The following is a 17261-nucleotide window of genomic DNA, read 5'->3' as shown; positions in this document are numbered from 1 at the left end:
TTTTGGGGAGCCAACTCCACTTTCTAGTTACAAAGCAAAAAGAGAAAAAGATAGCAAGCATAGGTCTCTTCGTGAAAATCAAAAGGCACCATTAGACTATAAAAAATCAAAAGCTAAGCAGCTCCCATTGATACAAAATGAAAAATATGATGCCATGAATATCAGTGTTCTAGTGTTCAACATACCACAAAGTCTTTTGGAGCTCTCTCAATCAGCGTTCATGCGGAAGGTCATTAGTCTCAACCCTCCCAACCCTCCCTTATATCCCTTTGTTTATCCCCCAATCCAGCTACCTAATTTGTCCTATAACCAAAATTAGTCCTTTATCCAACAAGCCTTTGCATATGTCATCATCAGTGACATCCCACATGACATTTTTATTGACCCATTTATCCTTAGATACCTTGATTTGCAAGAGATAGACATTGTCTTACATATAATACACGATGGTATCTCTCAAGGCCTTTCTAGTGGTTTGATTTTAGCTTCAGACTCGGAATGACTCCTATGTAGTTATGGTCAGTCATGGATCCAGAGCTCATCAGCTAGCAGCACCAACAATAGATATCTTCTCAGCATTTGTCAGTGACATTCTTGATTTCATCTAAAAGTCCTGAAAAAATATCAAAAAAAATAGTAAAAAGTCATGAAAAAAAGCAAAGAAAAAAGTGAAAAAAGTCATGAAAAAATGGATGCCTTGATGAAAACCTGGCAAACAGGCATCTTGGCATGAAAATTTGAGTCAAGAGAAAAATTTCGTCCAAAAGTGAAAACTTGGCAAACAGGCGCTTTGGGCAAGTACCATGGTGAAAACCTGGCAAACAAGCGCCATGTGTAATCAATTATTGCTGCTCCATCTATCAGGATTCCATCCGGTCTTTTCCCCCCTATCATTCCTTGATCATATCCTTCATATTGCACGACATCCTTGGTCCCTTATCATGGCTCACGAACTGGTTAATGTCCTTTGTTACCTTTCCTAAGCATCACCAGTCTGCACACACACTCTGTCATTGGCCTTTGTACATAATTTGCGTCTTGTTTGGGGGCATATTACCTACATGGTGCATAAGTTTGAATTTGAACTAGGGGCATACCTATAAGTGCTTTTTATCCATTGAATCTATCGCATAACGGATTGGAGCTAACACTTGTATATGCTTATACGATCCTGAAAAAATCCCTAAAAATCACATAATGTCCTGAAAAAATCCTAAACATTCAAATATGATCCTGAAAAAATCACTAAAAATCATAACATGTCTTGAGAAAATCACTAAAAATCATAAAATGTCCTGAAAAAAATCCTAAACATTCAAATACGATCTTGAAAAAATCACTAAAAACCATAACATGTCCTGAAAAAGGCAATTAAAATCATAAAATGTCCTGAAAAAACCCTAAAAATTGTAAAATGACATGAAGAAATCAGTTACACAAAAAAATCAAATATCCCCACAAAACCCTAAAAATCACAAAACCCATCAAAAATTTGCAATAAACCTTGTACATACTCACTAAGGATAACCACCCCTTTTGTGTAAACACTTGCACATTGCAGACTAAAACCCAAGGCACTACACTTCAATGCCAAGCACACTATCTAAGCAACATGAACCAACAATCAATCCAACATGTCACTACGAACCTATCAACTGAATCCACAAACAGTGCTATCACATTATCAACCTATCGAACACCATCTAAACACCTAACACACTAAAAAGCAAGTAATAATGGACAAGGATAGCTGTTGGCTCATGCTGTTTAGTGAGTGATTTATTTTTTGCTTTGTTTTTCTTTGATCATGTTCCTATGCCACTCGATGATATAAAACTAATCTATGAGACTGGTCGGGATGGTTCATGGTCATCTTTTTTCATTTTTGTCTGTTACAATGTACCTTTGAGAGTCTAGGGCATGTACATATGCCTCAGGAAGGACAAGGTCATTCTATGTTTGCATCGTGCTTGTTTACGCAAAAGGCTTGCATTTGCGCTCTGGCCCTTTATACCATGATGTGTTGCATTCCCTTTGCCATATCAAAATAAAGCTCTATTTGACATATAGTGCACTTTTTAGAACCAAAAGTCTTTCCATCATACTAACATCTCCTCATATCATCTTTCTTTTTCATCTCATTCTCCATCACCATGATCATCTCTTTTGATTCACCAAATCATCTCCATCTTGCATTCATGCATTCTTGCATCATCCTACACTGTCGATCAACTTTCTATGGCTTTCCACCTAGTTCAACCTCAATTTGAGAGATGTCTCATTATCTTTGACCAAATATGACCATTTTTGATGATTTCCCTCATGATATGACATATTTCCATCATTTTGGGCATGCATGCATAGTTTCGGGTCATTTTGAGTCCAATCAGGCTAATTTTGGGCCCCGGAGCCTTTTAGGGCGCAATCTGCACTTTCAAGACCACTTGGGCTTCCCAAGTGCATCATTGACGCACTTGGTACTGTCATGGCACACTTGGACTTACCAAGTGCGTCAATGACGCACTTGGTTGAGTTTTGGGCGCAGTTGGGGACCTAAGATACCCAAAACTGCTCCCGAAGCCCCTATGTTGCACTCCGAAGCCCATAACTTTTGCATTTTAACTTGGAATTGCAACCCGTCAGTTGCGTTGGATTCATATCTTCGTTATGGACAAAATGAAATATCATTTTCATTATTTTTTGTTTTTCTTGAGTGGTAACCCATGCAATCACTCTCGGGCTCCCGATGGACCCTGTTTTGCATTCTAGACCTCATAACTTTCACATCTTAGCTCTGATTTGCGATCCGTCAATTGCTATGGTTTTGTCTTCTTGTTGTCGATAAATTGACTTATCATATGCTTATCTTAGTCAATTTATCGAGGGGGCACCCATATATATCATCCCTACTGGGGCATGTTGAAGCTTTCTCATCAGTTATTCTTTGATACAACGCTTTAAATCACATTGTATCAAAGAGGGGCAAAATATAGACGCTCAAAAATGGTTCACATCTACAGTTTCATCACTTCTTCATACTAATTTGTCCCATTTTCTCATTCTACTAACTTTGATCTTTTGGCCAGATTGACCATATTTCGTCATTTGTATCCCCTTTCACATCAATTTTATATCAACTCGGAATCATATCAAATCAACTCGGAATCACCCCAAATCAACTCGAAATCACTTGAAATCAGTCCTAATCAACCCGAAACGTATCAAATATCCCAAATCAATCATTATTTATCCGCTCCTAGGCATTGTTGTGGCTTTCAGTGTCTTGGAAACCTATCAACTTATCAATCTTATCAATCTGACCTTAGTACTGTCATGGCTCTTAGTGCTAGGTCAAAATATCATTCATGTCATTCAATCTTTGACGTTGTTGAGGCTTTCAATGTCAGATCATGGCATCATCAACCATTTTAATAATATTGACAATGTCCGTCAGTGTTATTATGATCGAACCTTATCAATCAATTTCAATCCTGTAGCATTTATAATGTCGGTTAAATGTTACATATCAATTTATTCATGTCATGTGTCCTTGGCATGTTATCAATTTCGATCTATTAATTAATTTGACCATGGTTTTGGTCTACCTTTTCATCATCTTATTCGATATCCATCATCGTCACATTTTCATCAAAGGATACGGTCACATTCATTTAATCAATTTGGCCAATCATCTGCTAATTTTCTCTATAGGATTAAATAACCCATAATTTAATCCTATTCTTTCTAATTATTCTTCTTAATTATCATCCTCAATTAATTAATTTTATTAATTAATTTGTTTATCATCTGCAAACCATGGAAATTCTTAAATTCCTAAGTTCCATTTTCCATCATTAATTCCATTTTCTACTAATTCTTATTTTGTGGAATAAGAGGATTTTTAATTCAAATATTCCATAAAATACTTCATCATCATGACACTTGGATATGACACCTCGTGGAGTCTCCATTGACACTTGGCTGAGATTTGTCATAATCAAATATTCTTACCTCTTATGCATGTCTCTATTTGGCTTCTTTGTCATAGATTCTTGGCTTTAAGTGGGTTGAGGTGTCTTATGACGCGTTATAGATTCTCTTCCACATTTAGCCAAGTTTGACTTGCATGTGTCATAGAATCTCACAATTGGCATATTCTGTCATATGCGTCATAGGAATCTCTTGCCACATCGCACATCTATGGGTGACAAATCCAATGCCCTCACTTTGAGTGTTGATTATAAAATGAACACTCTTTCTCTCATTTTGGGTCCTTGAATCAGAATGCTTAAGTTTTGAAAATCCAAATCTTTGAATCTTTGAGTCTCTACTTCTTTGTATGTTGCATTCTCTCTCTCACACATAAAATCACACTTCAAGTATTCTCATGGCATTATCCACATCATAGGCTTTGGCTTCAACCTTGTGTGCACTATAGGCGAATTGGAGCTACAATCAATGGAGAAGAAAGAAGAACATGGGAGCTACAAATGAAAAAGAGGGTTTCTATTGCTTTCTTAATTAGTTTGGCTTTCATGGTAGACTAGTGGGTGCTAATACATGTTGATTGAGTTTGTGATTTGCTCATAGTGTGTTATGCATATTACCCGTTTTTCTGGTCCTACAGGTACCATTCTCGGCCAGATTAGTATTCCCTAGTGTTGTTCAATCTCTTCCATTTGCTCCAATGGATGTCAATCTACAGAGGATGCAGATGCAGTCTCACGTATTGCAAGCTGAACAGCCTAAGCTGGAAGTCCCCATAACATTACCACCTCACAATCTTTCTAGACAAGGGAATCAGCAGAAAATCTTGTGTAAAATTTGTGATGATAATAAGAGGAGGAACATTTCAGCCACTCCCTTTCATTGCTGTGTTGAAGATGAGGTCACTTTGGGTTTCAAAGGGCCATCCCCAGCAGGACCAATTGAAAGGCCAAGGAAGAGTTAAATTACTATCATGAATGAATGAGCTTTTACACGGTCGTATCTTATTCTTTTCTTTCTTTTTTGGTTGTAATGGGCAAGCAGAACACTTGAGTCATTCAAATTGGTTAATACAAGGATTCAGCATAGGTACAAGTCTGTGAGCACAACAGCTCAATGGAGATATGAACCCTAAATGGGTCACCCTACATAGTTAAAATAAGTCTAACAGATATTGTAAGAGTGTGTCAATGACGCACTTGGTTGAGTTTTGGGCGCAGTTGGGGACCTAGGATACCCAAAATTGCTCCCGAAGCCCCTATGTTGCACTCTGGAGCCCATAACTTTTGCATTTTAACTCGAAATTGCAATCCGTCAGTTGCGTTGGATTCATATCTTCGTTACGGACAAAATGAAATATCATTTTCATTATTTTGTGTTTTTCTTGAGTGGTAACCCATGCAATCACTCTCGGGCTCCCGATGGACCCTGTTTTGCACTCTAGACCTCATAACTTTCACATCTTAGCTCTGATTTGCGATCCGTCAATTGCTATGGTTTTGTCTTCTTGTTGTCGATAAATTGACTTATCATATGCTTATCTTAGTCAATTTATCGAGGGGGCACCCATATATATCATCCCTACTGGGGCATGTTGTAGCTTTCTCATCAGTTATTCTTTGATACAATGCTCTAAATCACATTGTATCAAAGAGGGGCAAAATGTAGACGCTCAAAAATGGTTCGCATCTACGGTTTCATCACTTCTTCATACTAATTTGTCCCATTTTCTCATTCTACTAACTTTGATCTTTTGGCCAGATTGACCATATTTCGTCATTTGTATCCCCTTTCACATCAATTTTATATCAACTCGAAATCATATCAAATCAACTCGGAATCACCCCAAATCAACTCGAAATCAGTCCTAATCAACCCGAAATGTATCAAATATCCCAAATCAATCATCATTTATCTGCTTCTAGGCATTGTTGTGGCTTTCAGTGTCTTGGAAACCTATCAACTTATCAATCTTATCAATCTGACCTTAGTACTGTCATGGCTCTTAGTGCTAGGTCAAAATATCATTCATGTCATTCAATCTTTGACGTTGTTGAGGCTTTCAATGTCAGATCATGGCATCATCAACCATTTTAACAATATTGACAATGTTCGTCAGTGTTATTATGATCGAACCTTATCAATCAATTTCAATCCTGTAGCATTTATAATGTCGGTTAAATGTTACATATCAATTTATTCATGTCATGTGTCCTTGGCATGTTATCAATTTCGATCTATCAATTAATTTGACCATGGTTTTGGTCTACCTTTTCATCATCTTATTCGACATCCATCATCGTCACATTTTCATCAAAGGATACGGTCGCATTCATTTAATCAATTTGGCCAATCATCTGCTAATTTTCTCTATAGGATTAAATAACCCATAATTTAATCCTATTCTTTCTAATTATTCTTCTTAATTATCATCCTCAATTAATTAATTTTATTAATTAATTGGTTTATCATCTGCAAACCATGGAAATTCTTAATTTCCTAAGTTCCATTTTCCATCATTAATTCCATTTTCTACTAATTCTTATTTTGTGGAATAAGAGGATTTTTAATTCAAATATTCCATAAAATACTCCATCATCATGACACTTGGATATGACACCTCGTGGATTCTCCTTTGACACTTGACTGAGATTTGTCATAATCAAATATTCTTACCTCTTACGCATGTCTCTATTTGGCTTCTTTGTCATAGATTTTTGGCTTTAAGTGGGTTGAGGTGTCTTATGACGCGTCATAGATTCTCTTCCACATTTAGCCAAGTTTGACTTGCATGTGTCATAGAATCTCACAATTGACATATTCTGTCATATGCGTCATAGGAATCTCTTGCCACATTGCACATCTATGGGTGACAAATCCAATGCCTTCACTTTGAGTGTTGATTATAAAATGAACACTCTTTCTCTCATTTTGGGTCCTTGAATCAGAATGCTTAAGTTTTGAAAATCCAAATCTTTGAATCTTTGAGTCTCTACTTCTTTGTATGTTGCATTCTCTCTCTCTCACATAAAATCACACTTCAAGTATTCTCATGGCATTATCCACATCATAGGCTTTGGCATCAACCTTGTGTGCACTATAGGCGAATTGGAGCTACAATCATTGGAGAAGAAAGAAGAACATGGGAGCTACAAACAAAAAAGAGGGTTTCTATTGCTTTCTTAATTAGTTTGGCTTTCATGGTAGACTAGTGGGTGCTAATACATGTTGATTGAGTTTGTGATTTGCTCATAGTGTGTTATGCATATTACCCGTTTTTCTGGTCCTACAGGTACCATTCTCGGCCAGATTAGTATTCCCTAGTGTTGTTCAATCTCTTCCATTTGCTCCAATGGATGTCAATCTACAGAGGATGCAGATGCAGTCTCACGTATTGCAAGCTGAACAGCCTAAGCTGGAAGTCCCCATAACATTACCACCTCACAATCTTTCTAGACAAGGGAATCAGCAGAAAATCTTGTGTAAAATTTGTGATGATAATAAGAGGAGGAACATTTCAGCCACTCCCTTTCATTGCTGTGTTGAAGATGAGGTCACTTTGGGTTTCAAAGGGCCATCCCCAGCAGGACCAATTGAAAGGCCAAGGAAGAGTTAAATTACTGTCATGAATGAATGAGCTTTTACACGGTCGTATCTTATTCTTTTCTTTCTTTTTTGGTTGTAATGGGCAAGCAGAACACTTGAGTCATTCAAATTGGTTAATACAAGGATTCAGCATAGGTACAAGTCTGTGAGCACAACAGCTCAATGGAGATATGAACCCTAAATGGGTCACCCTACATAGTTAAAATAAGTCTAACAGATATTGTAAGAGTGTGTCAATGACGCACTTGGTTGAGTTTTGGGCGCAGTTGGGGACCTAGGATACCCAAAATTGCTCCCGAAGCCCCTATGTTGCACTCCGGAGCCCATAACTTTTGCATTTTAACTCGAAATTGCAATCCGTCAGTTGCGTTGGATTCATATCTTCGTTACGGACAAAATGAAATATCATTTTCATTATTTTGTGTTTTTCTTGAGTGGTAACCCATGCAATCACTCTCGGGCTCCCGATGGACCCTGTTTTGCACTCTAGACCTCATAACTTTCACATCTTAGCTCTGATTTGCGATCCGTCAATTGCTATGGTTTTGTCTTCTTGTTGTCGATAAATTGACTTATCATATGCTTATCTTAGTCAATTTATCGAGGCGGCACCCATATATATCATCCCTACTGGGGCATGTTGTAGCTTTCTCATCAGTTATTCTTTGATACAATGCTCTAAATCACATTGTATCAAAGAGGGGCAAAATGTAGACGCTCAAAAATGGTTCGCATCTACGGTTTCATCACTTCTTCATACTAATTTGTCCCATTTTCTCATTCTACTAACTTTGATCTTTTGGCCAGATTGACCATATTTCGTCATTTGTATCCCCTTTCACATCAATTTTATATCAACTCGAAATCATATCAAATCAACTCGGAATCACCCCAAATCAACTCGAAATCAGTCCTAATCAACCCGAAATGTATCAAATATCCCAAATCAATCATCATTTATCTGCTTCTAGGCATTGTTGTGGCTTTCAGTGTCTTGGAAACCTATCAACTTATCAATCTTATCAATCTGACCTTAGTACTGTCATGGCTCTTAGTGCTAGGTCAAAATATCATTCATGTCATTCAATCTTTGACGTTGTTGAGGCTTTCAATGTCAGATCATGGCATCATCAACCATTTTAACAATATTGACAATGTTCGTCAGTGTTATTATGATCGAACCTTATCAATCAATTTCAATCCTGTAGCATTTATAATGTCGGTTAAATGTTACATATCAATTTATTCATGTCATGTGTCCTTGGCATGTTATCAATTTCGATCTATCAATTAATTTGACCATGGTTTTGGTCTACCTTTTCATCATCTTATTCGACATCCATCATCGTCACATTTTCATCAAAGGATACGGTCGCATTCATTTAATCAATTTGGCCAATCATCTGCTAATTTTCTCTATAGGATTAAATAACCCATAATTTAATCCTATTCTTTCTAATTATTCTTCTTAATTATCATCCTCAATTAATTAATTTTATTAATTAATTGGTTTATCATCTGCAAACCATGGAAATTCTTAATTTCCTAAGTTCCATTTTCCATCATTAATTCCATTTTCTACTAATTCTTATTTTGTGGAATAAGAGGATTTTTAATTCAAATATTCCATAAAATACTCCATCATCATGACACTTGGATATGACACCTCGTGGATTCTCCTTTGACACTTGACTGAGATTTGTCATAATCAAATATTCTTACCTCTTACGCATGTCTCTATTTGGCTTCTTTGTCATAGATTTTTGGCTTTAAGTGGGTTGAGGTGTCTTATGACGCGTCATAGATTCTCTTCCACATTTAGCCAAGTTTGACTTGCATGTGTCATAGAATCTCACAATTGACATATTCTGTCATATGCGTCATAGGAATCTCTTGCCACATTGCACATCTATGGGTGACAAATCCAATGCCTTCACTTTGAGTGTTGATTATAAAATGAACACTCTTTCTCTCATTTTGGGTCCTTGAATCAGAATGCTTAAGTTTTGAAAATCCAAATCTTTGAATCTTTGAGTCTCTACTTCTTTGTATGTTGCATTCTCTCTCTCTCACATAAAATCACACTTCAAGTATTCTCATGGCATTATCCACATCATAGGCTTTGGCATCAACCTTGTGTGCACTATAGGCGAATTGGAGCTACAATCATTGGAGAAGAAAGAAGAACATGGGAGCTACAAACAAAAAAGAGGGTTTCTATTGCTTTCTTAATTAGTTTGGCTTTCATGGTAGACTAGTGGGTGCTAATACATGTTGATTGAGTTTGTGATTTGCTCATAGTGTGTTATGCATATTACCCGTTTTTCTGGTCCTACAGGTACCATTCTCGGCCAGATTAGTATTCCCTAGTGTTGTTCAATCTCTTCCATTTGCTCCAATGGATGTCAATCTACAGAGGATGCAGATGCAGTCTCACGTATTGCAAGCTGAACAGCCTAAGCTGGAAGTCCCCATAACATTACCACCTCACAATCTTTCTAGACAAGGGAATCAGCAGAAAATCTTGTGTAAAATTTGTGATGATAATAAGAGGAGGAACATTTCAGCCACTCCCTTTCATTGCTGTGTTGAAGATGAGGTCACTTTGGGTTTCAAAGGGCCATCCCCAGCAGGACCAATTGAAAGGCCAAGGAAGAGTTAAATTACTGTCATGAATGAATGAGCTTTTACACGGTCGTATCTTATTCTTTTCTTTCTTTTTTGGTTGTAATGGGCAAGCAGAACACTTGAGTCATTCAAATTGGTTAATACAAGGATTCAGCATAGGTACAAGTCTGTGAGCACAACAGCTCAATGGAGATATGAACCCTAAATGGGTCACCCTACATAGTTAAAATAAGTCTAACAGATATTGTAAGAGTGTGTCAATGACGCACTTGGTTGAGTTTTGGGCGCAGTTGGGGACCTAGGATACCCAAAATTGCTCCCGAAGCCCCTATGTTGCACTCCGGAGCCCATAACTTTTGCATTTTAACTCGAAATTGCAATCCGTCAGTTGCGTTGGATTCATATCTTCGTTACGGACAAAATGAAATATCATTTTCATTATTTTGTGTTTTTCTTGAGTGGTAACCCATGCAATCACTCTCGGGCTCCCGATGGACCCTGTTTTGCACTCTAGACCTCATAACTTTCACATCTTAGCTCTGATTTGCGATCCGTCAATTGCTATGGTTTTGTCTTCTTGTTGTCGATAAATTGACTTATCATATGCTTATCTTAGTCAATTTATCGAGGCGGCACCCATATATATCATCCCTACTGGGGCATGTTGTAGCTTTCTCATCAGTTATTCTTTGATACAATGCTCTAAATCACATTGTATCAAAGAGGGGCAAAATGTAGACGCTCAAAAATGGTTCGCATCTACGGTTTCATCACTTCTTCATACTAATTTGTCCCATTTTCTCATTCTACTAACTTTGATCTTTTGGCCAGATTGACCATATTTCGTCATTTGTATCCCCTTTCACATCAATTTTATATCAACTCGAAATCATATCAAATCAACTCGGAATCACCCCAAATCAACTCGAAATCAGTCCTAATCAACCCGAAATGTATCAAATATCCCAAATCAATCATCATTTATCTGCTTCTAGGCATTGTTGTGGCTTTCAGTGTCTTGGAAACCTATCAACTTATCAATCTTATCAATCTGACCTTAGTACTGTCATGGCTCTTAGTGCTAGGTCAAAATATCATTCATGTCATTCAATCTTTGACGTTGTTGAGGCTTTCAATGTCAGATCATGGCATCATCAACCATTTTAACAATATTGACAATGTTCGTCAGTGTTATTATGATCGAACCTTATCAATCAATTTCAATCCTGTAGCATTTATAATGTCGGTTAAATGTTACATATCAATTTATTCATGTCATGTGTCCTTGGCATGTTATCAATTTCGATCTATCAATTAATTTGACCATGGTTTTGGTCTACCTTTTCATCATCTTATTCGACATCCATCATCGTCACATTTTCATCAAAGGATACGGTCGCATTCATTTAATCAATTTGGCCAATCATCTGCTAATTTTCTCTATAGGATTAAATAACCCATAATTTAATCCTATTCTTTCTAATTATTCTTCTTAATTATCATCCTCAATTAATTAATTTTATTAATTAATTGGTTTATCATCTGCAAACCATGGAAATTCTTAATTTCCTAAGTTCCATTTTCCATCATTAATTCCATTTTCTACTAATTCTTATTTTGTGGAATAAGAGGATTTTTAATTCAAATATTCCATAAAATACTCCATCATCATGACACTTGGATATGACACCTCGTGGATTCTCCTTTGACACTTGACTGAGATTTGTCATAATCAAATATTCTTACCTCTTACGCATGTCTCTATTTGGCTTCTTTGTCATAGATTTTTGGCTTTAAGTGGGTTGAGGTGTCTTATGACGCGTCATAGATTCTCTTCCACATTTAGCCAAGTTTGACTTGCATGTGTCATAGAATCTCACAATTGACATATTCTGTCATATGCGTCATAGGAATCTCTTGCCACATTGCACATCTATGGGTGACAAATCCAATGCCTTCACTTTGAGTGTTGATTATAAAATGAACACTCTTTCTCTCATTTTGGGTCCTTGAATCAGAATGCTTAAGTTTTGAAAATCCAAATCTTTGAATCTTTGAGTCTCTACTTCTTTGTATGTTGCATTCTCTCTCTCTCACATAAAATCACACTTCAAGTATTCTCATGGCATTATCCACATCATAGGCTTTGGCATCAACCTTGTGTGCACTATAGGCGAATTGGAGCTACAATCATTGGAGAAGAAAGAAGAACATGGGAGCTACAAACAAAAAAGAGGGTTTCTATTGCTTTCTTAATTAGTTTGGCTTTCATGGTAGACTAGTGGGTGCTAATACATGTTGATTGAGTTTGTGATTTGCTCATAGTGTGTTATGCATATTACCCGTTTTTCTGGTCCTACAGGTACCATTCTCGGCCAGATTAGTATTCCCTAGTGTTGTTCAATCTCTTCCATTTGCTCCAATGGATGTCAATCTACAGAGGATGCAGATGCAGTCTCACGTATTGCAAGCTGAACAGCCTAAGCTGGAAGTCCCCATAACATTACCACCTCACAATCTTTCTAGACAAGGGAATCAGCAGAAAATCTTGTGTAAAATTTGTGATGATAATAAGAGGAGGAACATTTCAGCCACTCCCTTTCATTGCTGTGTTGAAGATGAGGTCACTTTGGGTTTCAAAGGGCCATCCCCAGCAGGACCAATTGAAAGGCCAAGGAAGAGTTAAATTACTGTCATGAATGAATGAGCTTTTACACGGTCGTATCTTATTCTTTTCTTTCTTTTTTGGTTGTAATGGGCAAGCAGAACACTTGAGTCATTCAAATTGGTTAATACAAGGATTCAGCATAGGTACAAGTCTGTGAGCACAACAGCTCAATGGAGATATGAACCCTAAATGGGTCACCCTACATAGTTAAAATAAGTCTAACAGATATTGTAAGAGTGTGTCGGAATAAATAAAGAATTGCCAAGTTGTTAATCAGTTCCAGTTTGCTGTTATGTTCCACTAGTTAGCTGTGAAACTATGCCTAAATTTGCAAAATGGTTGCTGGAACAACTATAAAATTACGTTGTTGTGTTATAATATGCAATGATGTTTTTACTTGATGAATAAGAAACCAGAAGATTGTTCTGTTGTTTTATCTCTGTTTATTTTCGTTTTTCTATTTTTCTAATCACCCTTTTGGACCATTTGCTTTAATAAATAGTCTCACTGTTCTTTTTTATCTACAAATAAAATAAAACATCCATGATTTCAGAGTTTTTCTCATTTAACCAGCAGACCAACAAGGTAATTCATGCACTCTGTTTCTGTTCTGGAACTTTTAACTTTTTTTTAAAAATAAAAAAACAAATGCAATAGAATAAATAAACAAACAGATTACAAAACTTAATAAACATCCATTGAAAAGAGAAAATAATTACATAAGATCTCCATTATATTATGGCAGCATAGTCTCATAAAACATACATTGCGGAAAAAAGTTAAAACCCATCTAGACTGCAGCACAAAGGCACAGAACCTCTCCATTCCTTTGAGAAAAAATTCGTAGAGGGAATTGTTTTGCATAAATTAAACATCTGTACTTTCACACTGCAATCTTATAATATATACACAGATTGATTAGGTACGCACTGACACTTTCAGAATCCACAAAAGTTTGGGCAATTTTAAATCTGTATTCGTTTTTCACGTTTCCTATTCACAATACTATGATGTGATGTTACCTCTTTTAATAATCGGGTAATTCTAGTCTCTGTTTATGATCGTTGCATAATTGCTTGCTATTGAAGAATCTAAAGTGGGTAATGAATTTGTCACAGTTCATCAGAAGATTACTAATGAAATCTATCCTCCGCAGTGGAATATTGGGATGGAGTATGTAGATTCTGTATTACTGCTGACCTTTTCCTTGACAGTTACAACCTTACTGACTTCCTTATTAAAAATTAAAGTGTTACCAACATTTCCAGCGTGTATCAATTTTGCAAATATTTCTGGTGAGAGATAGTCAACTACCTGACCTTTTCCTAGATAGTTTCAACTTTATTGACTTCTTATAAAAGTTGGTGTCCACCATTTATAGTATGGATAAAAAAAAAATTTGGTAAGGTTTCTGCTTCCTTTACCAGTTCTATGTGGAGTGTCGAAGTGCTTAAGTTCCCAAAAGAAGTGAACCTACTATATGACCTGAAAATTTCTTATACAGAAAGCAAAAGATGAGAAAGGGCTCGAATAACTTCTTTGTAGCTTAACAGGTACAGTGAAGTTATGCTTGGATGATCAAACCTACTGCCATCCATGTAACAGTACTAGATGGAAGTGACTGCTCAATTAATAGATGTCAGCAACAAATGCAAGGACTTTCCCCCCAGAATTGCATCATCGGTTTAGGATGATATTGCATGATATTGCAAGGCAAATTCATAGTAGCATGTGAGTCAAATATCTTTTTCCAAATTCTTCAAGGGATCTGCTGACAAGCCCAAAAGCAAAATTTCACAATCTTCTTGTCTATATTTCCTTCGTTGCCCTTTTGTTTTGTCAAACTTTCAATTGGATATATTTCCTCTGTTGGTTGGTTTGATCTGTCCTCTTGTTTATATTTTCTACCTTGTTCATCTGGTTTGTCAATTTTAGGCATCGTTAGTTGCTTTGTCAATTTGATAGTCTTCCTCCCTTTGCTGGTTTGATCTATCTTCTGCAAGAAATTCATATACCCTATTCTTTATCTGAATCCAGCTGTGCCCTGGATCCTCCTTTTTCACACCATTGTCTTTCATTATTTTTCTTAAACTTTCCACATCATCCCATCTGCCATATGCAGCATACATACCTGACAACATTACATATGTAGCAGAATCCTTAGGTTCCAATTTCAAGAGAGCCTGTGCTGCACAATAGCCCAGTTCCAGATTGCCATGGACTTTACATGCGCCTAGCAGAGTCCGCCATATAAGAGCTGTAGGTTCTTGTGGGATTTGTCTTATCATCTCTAAGGCCTCCTCCAATAGACCTGCCCGACCAAGTAGATCAACCATACAAGCATAATGTTCCATTGTTGCTTCAATGCCATGATCTACAGTCATTGAATGGAAGAAGCCACGACCTTGCTCTACAAGGCCTCCATGGCTGCAAGCAGTGATGACACCAACAAATGTGATATGGTTCGGTTTAATCCCTGCAAGTTGCATTTGCTTAAAGAGTCTAATCCCCTCCTCACAGTTTCCATGCAGAGCACACCCTGTGATCATAGCATTCCATGAAACCACATTCCTCCTTAACATTAAATCAAATACTTTCCGTGAATCGTCTATATTTCCACACCTGGCATACATGCTAATAAGAGAATTGCCCACGGAGACATTTGGTTCCAATAATGTTTTCATAAGATGTGCATGAATCTGTTTACCAGATTCCATGTCAGCTAAATTGGAGCATGCCCTTAGGACTCCTGAATATGTGAAGTGGTTAGGTTTCATGAGATTGTGCTCCAGCATTTGGAAGAACAGTTCAAGAGCCTCATCATCCCTTCCAACCTGGATACAGCCCACAATCATCGTGGTCCATGAAACCACATCCCATCCAGACACTCTCCAAAAAACAATCTGTGCTGCTTCAATATTTCCCCATTTAACATAACCATCAACTAATGCACTCCCAACAATGACATCCGACTCCAACCCAGCTTTAGAAACAAGAGCATGTAGTTGTTTACCCAGCTCCGCTAGTAGCAAACCTCCACATGCCTTTATCATATTGGAATAGATGTACTGATTGGGATTGAAACCCATCTCCTGCATTTTTAGAAAAAGATCCACTGCCTTCTCCTCGAAGCCGTTCTGTACACAACCCGATATCATAATGTTCCATGAAATCAAATTTCTCAGTGGCATTTCGTCAAATAGTTTGCATGCATCCAGTTCCCTCCCGCCTTTCCAGTACATATCAATTAGTGTAGTGCACAGAACAATATCCAATTCAAACCCACTTCTTATAATGTGGGCATGCAATTCTCTGCCATGTTTAAAAGCTGACAGGGCAGTGCATGCCTTGACAACGCTGCTTGCAGTAAAATCGCTCATTTTTATCATATTCGTCTGCATTAGACGGAAGAGTTTCAGCGCCTCCTCTGCTTCTCCGCATCGAACATAAACTCCAATCATGACATTCCATGTCACTACATTTCGCTGAGACATTTCATCAAATATGTACCGCGCATCCTCAATATTTCCAGAATTCCCGTACACTTGAACCAGTTTAGTTGCGAGAAAGACATCGGAGTGCTTCCCAGTTTTGATGATGTGGGTGTGAAGCTTCTTGGCATCGTACTGCTCCAAATCCCAAGAAAAGGGTTAGCCATGAGAATTCAGACAAAACCCAAAACCAATTGAAAGAGCAGTAGTGAAGTGAAAAGGAACAACCTTTGCCTTGATGTTTTCACGATCCAACGCTAATGATGAGGTAGCGTATGACAAGGGAAGCTGCACCGCGAGTGCCATCTATTTTAACATTGTTCCACCATTCTGGGGAGTCCTGCTGTTAAGTTATACCGTTTGGCGGCGGGTATAGGAATTGGGAATAGCCATCTATTATTCTGGATTCACTATTCATACATTTGTTATTCCGGATTCGCTATTCTTGGTCCATTTGGTTCACCCGAAATTTGATAGGGAATATGTCTATCCTACGTTTAGTTGTGCAAATCCGGAATTGGAATAGGATTATTTATTAAGTTTTTTTTGTTTGTTTTAATTTAATATTTATTCCCTTTTTCATTTTATTGAGTTGGTTAATTTTTTTAATTATTTTATTTTACATTTTATGGAGTTTAGTTAAAGAATCATGAACAGTTAGACACAATAAAATAATATGAAACTAGTACAATTTCTTCATTGTTTAGTTAATTTTTTTAATTATTTTATTTTACATTTTATGGAGTTTAGTTAAAGAATCATGAACAGTTAGACACAATAAAATAATATGAAACTAGTACAATTTCTTCATTGTTTAGTCATGAAAATAGTAATATACATAATTATTCACCACAAAAATAATGTAGTTTCCTCGATCAAAA

General features: G+C 37.0%; 1 protein-coding gene and 1 pseudogene across 1 annotated transcript; both read right to left on the bottom strand.

Annotated features, from left to right (window-relative positions):
• The window catches only part of LOC149530711 (pentatricopeptide repeat-containing protein At2g13600-like), a 369552-nt pseudogene extending 364918 nt beyond the window's left edge, over nt 1-4634 (bottom strand).
• A 9544-nt stretch (nt 4635-14178) lies between these two features.
• Nucleotides 14179-16836, bottom strand: LOC149530710 (pentatricopeptide repeat-containing protein At2g27610-like). Its single transcript, XM_089809754.1, has 2 exons — nt 16609-16836; nt 14179-16515 (listed from the first exon to the last, which is right to left on the bottom strand). The coding sequence occupies exons 1-2, from the start codon at nt 16684-16686 to the stop codon at nt 14821-14823; spliced, it is 1773 nt and encodes a 590-aa protein (XP_089665880.1). The 5' UTR covers nt 16687-16836; the 3' UTR covers nt 14179-14820.
• Between the last annotated feature and the right edge of the window lie 425 nt (nt 16837-17261).

This window comes from Cupressus sempervirens, chromosome 11 (genome assembly GCF_028749045.1).
Source record: "Cupressus sempervirens isolate cs-2001-9-10 chromosome 11, ASM2874904v1, whole genome shotgun sequence".
In the NCBI taxonomy this organism is placed as follows: Eukaryota; Viridiplantae; Streptophyta; class Pinopsida; order Cupressales; family Cupressaceae; genus Cupressus; species Cupressus sempervirens.
This window is presented reverse-complemented; position numbering and strand designations above follow the sequence as displayed.

Excerpts from the sequence above, each read along its gene's own strand:
- LOC149530710 (XM_089809754.1), bottom strand. The coding sequence starts at position 16,686 with ATGGCACTCGCGGTGCAGCTTCCCTTGTCATACGCTACCTCATCATTA. Across the intron at positions 16,516-16,608 it reads GTGAAAACATCAAGGCAAAG|TACGATGCCAAGAAGCTTCA; the intron begins GTTGTTCCTTTT and ends GATTTGGAGCAG.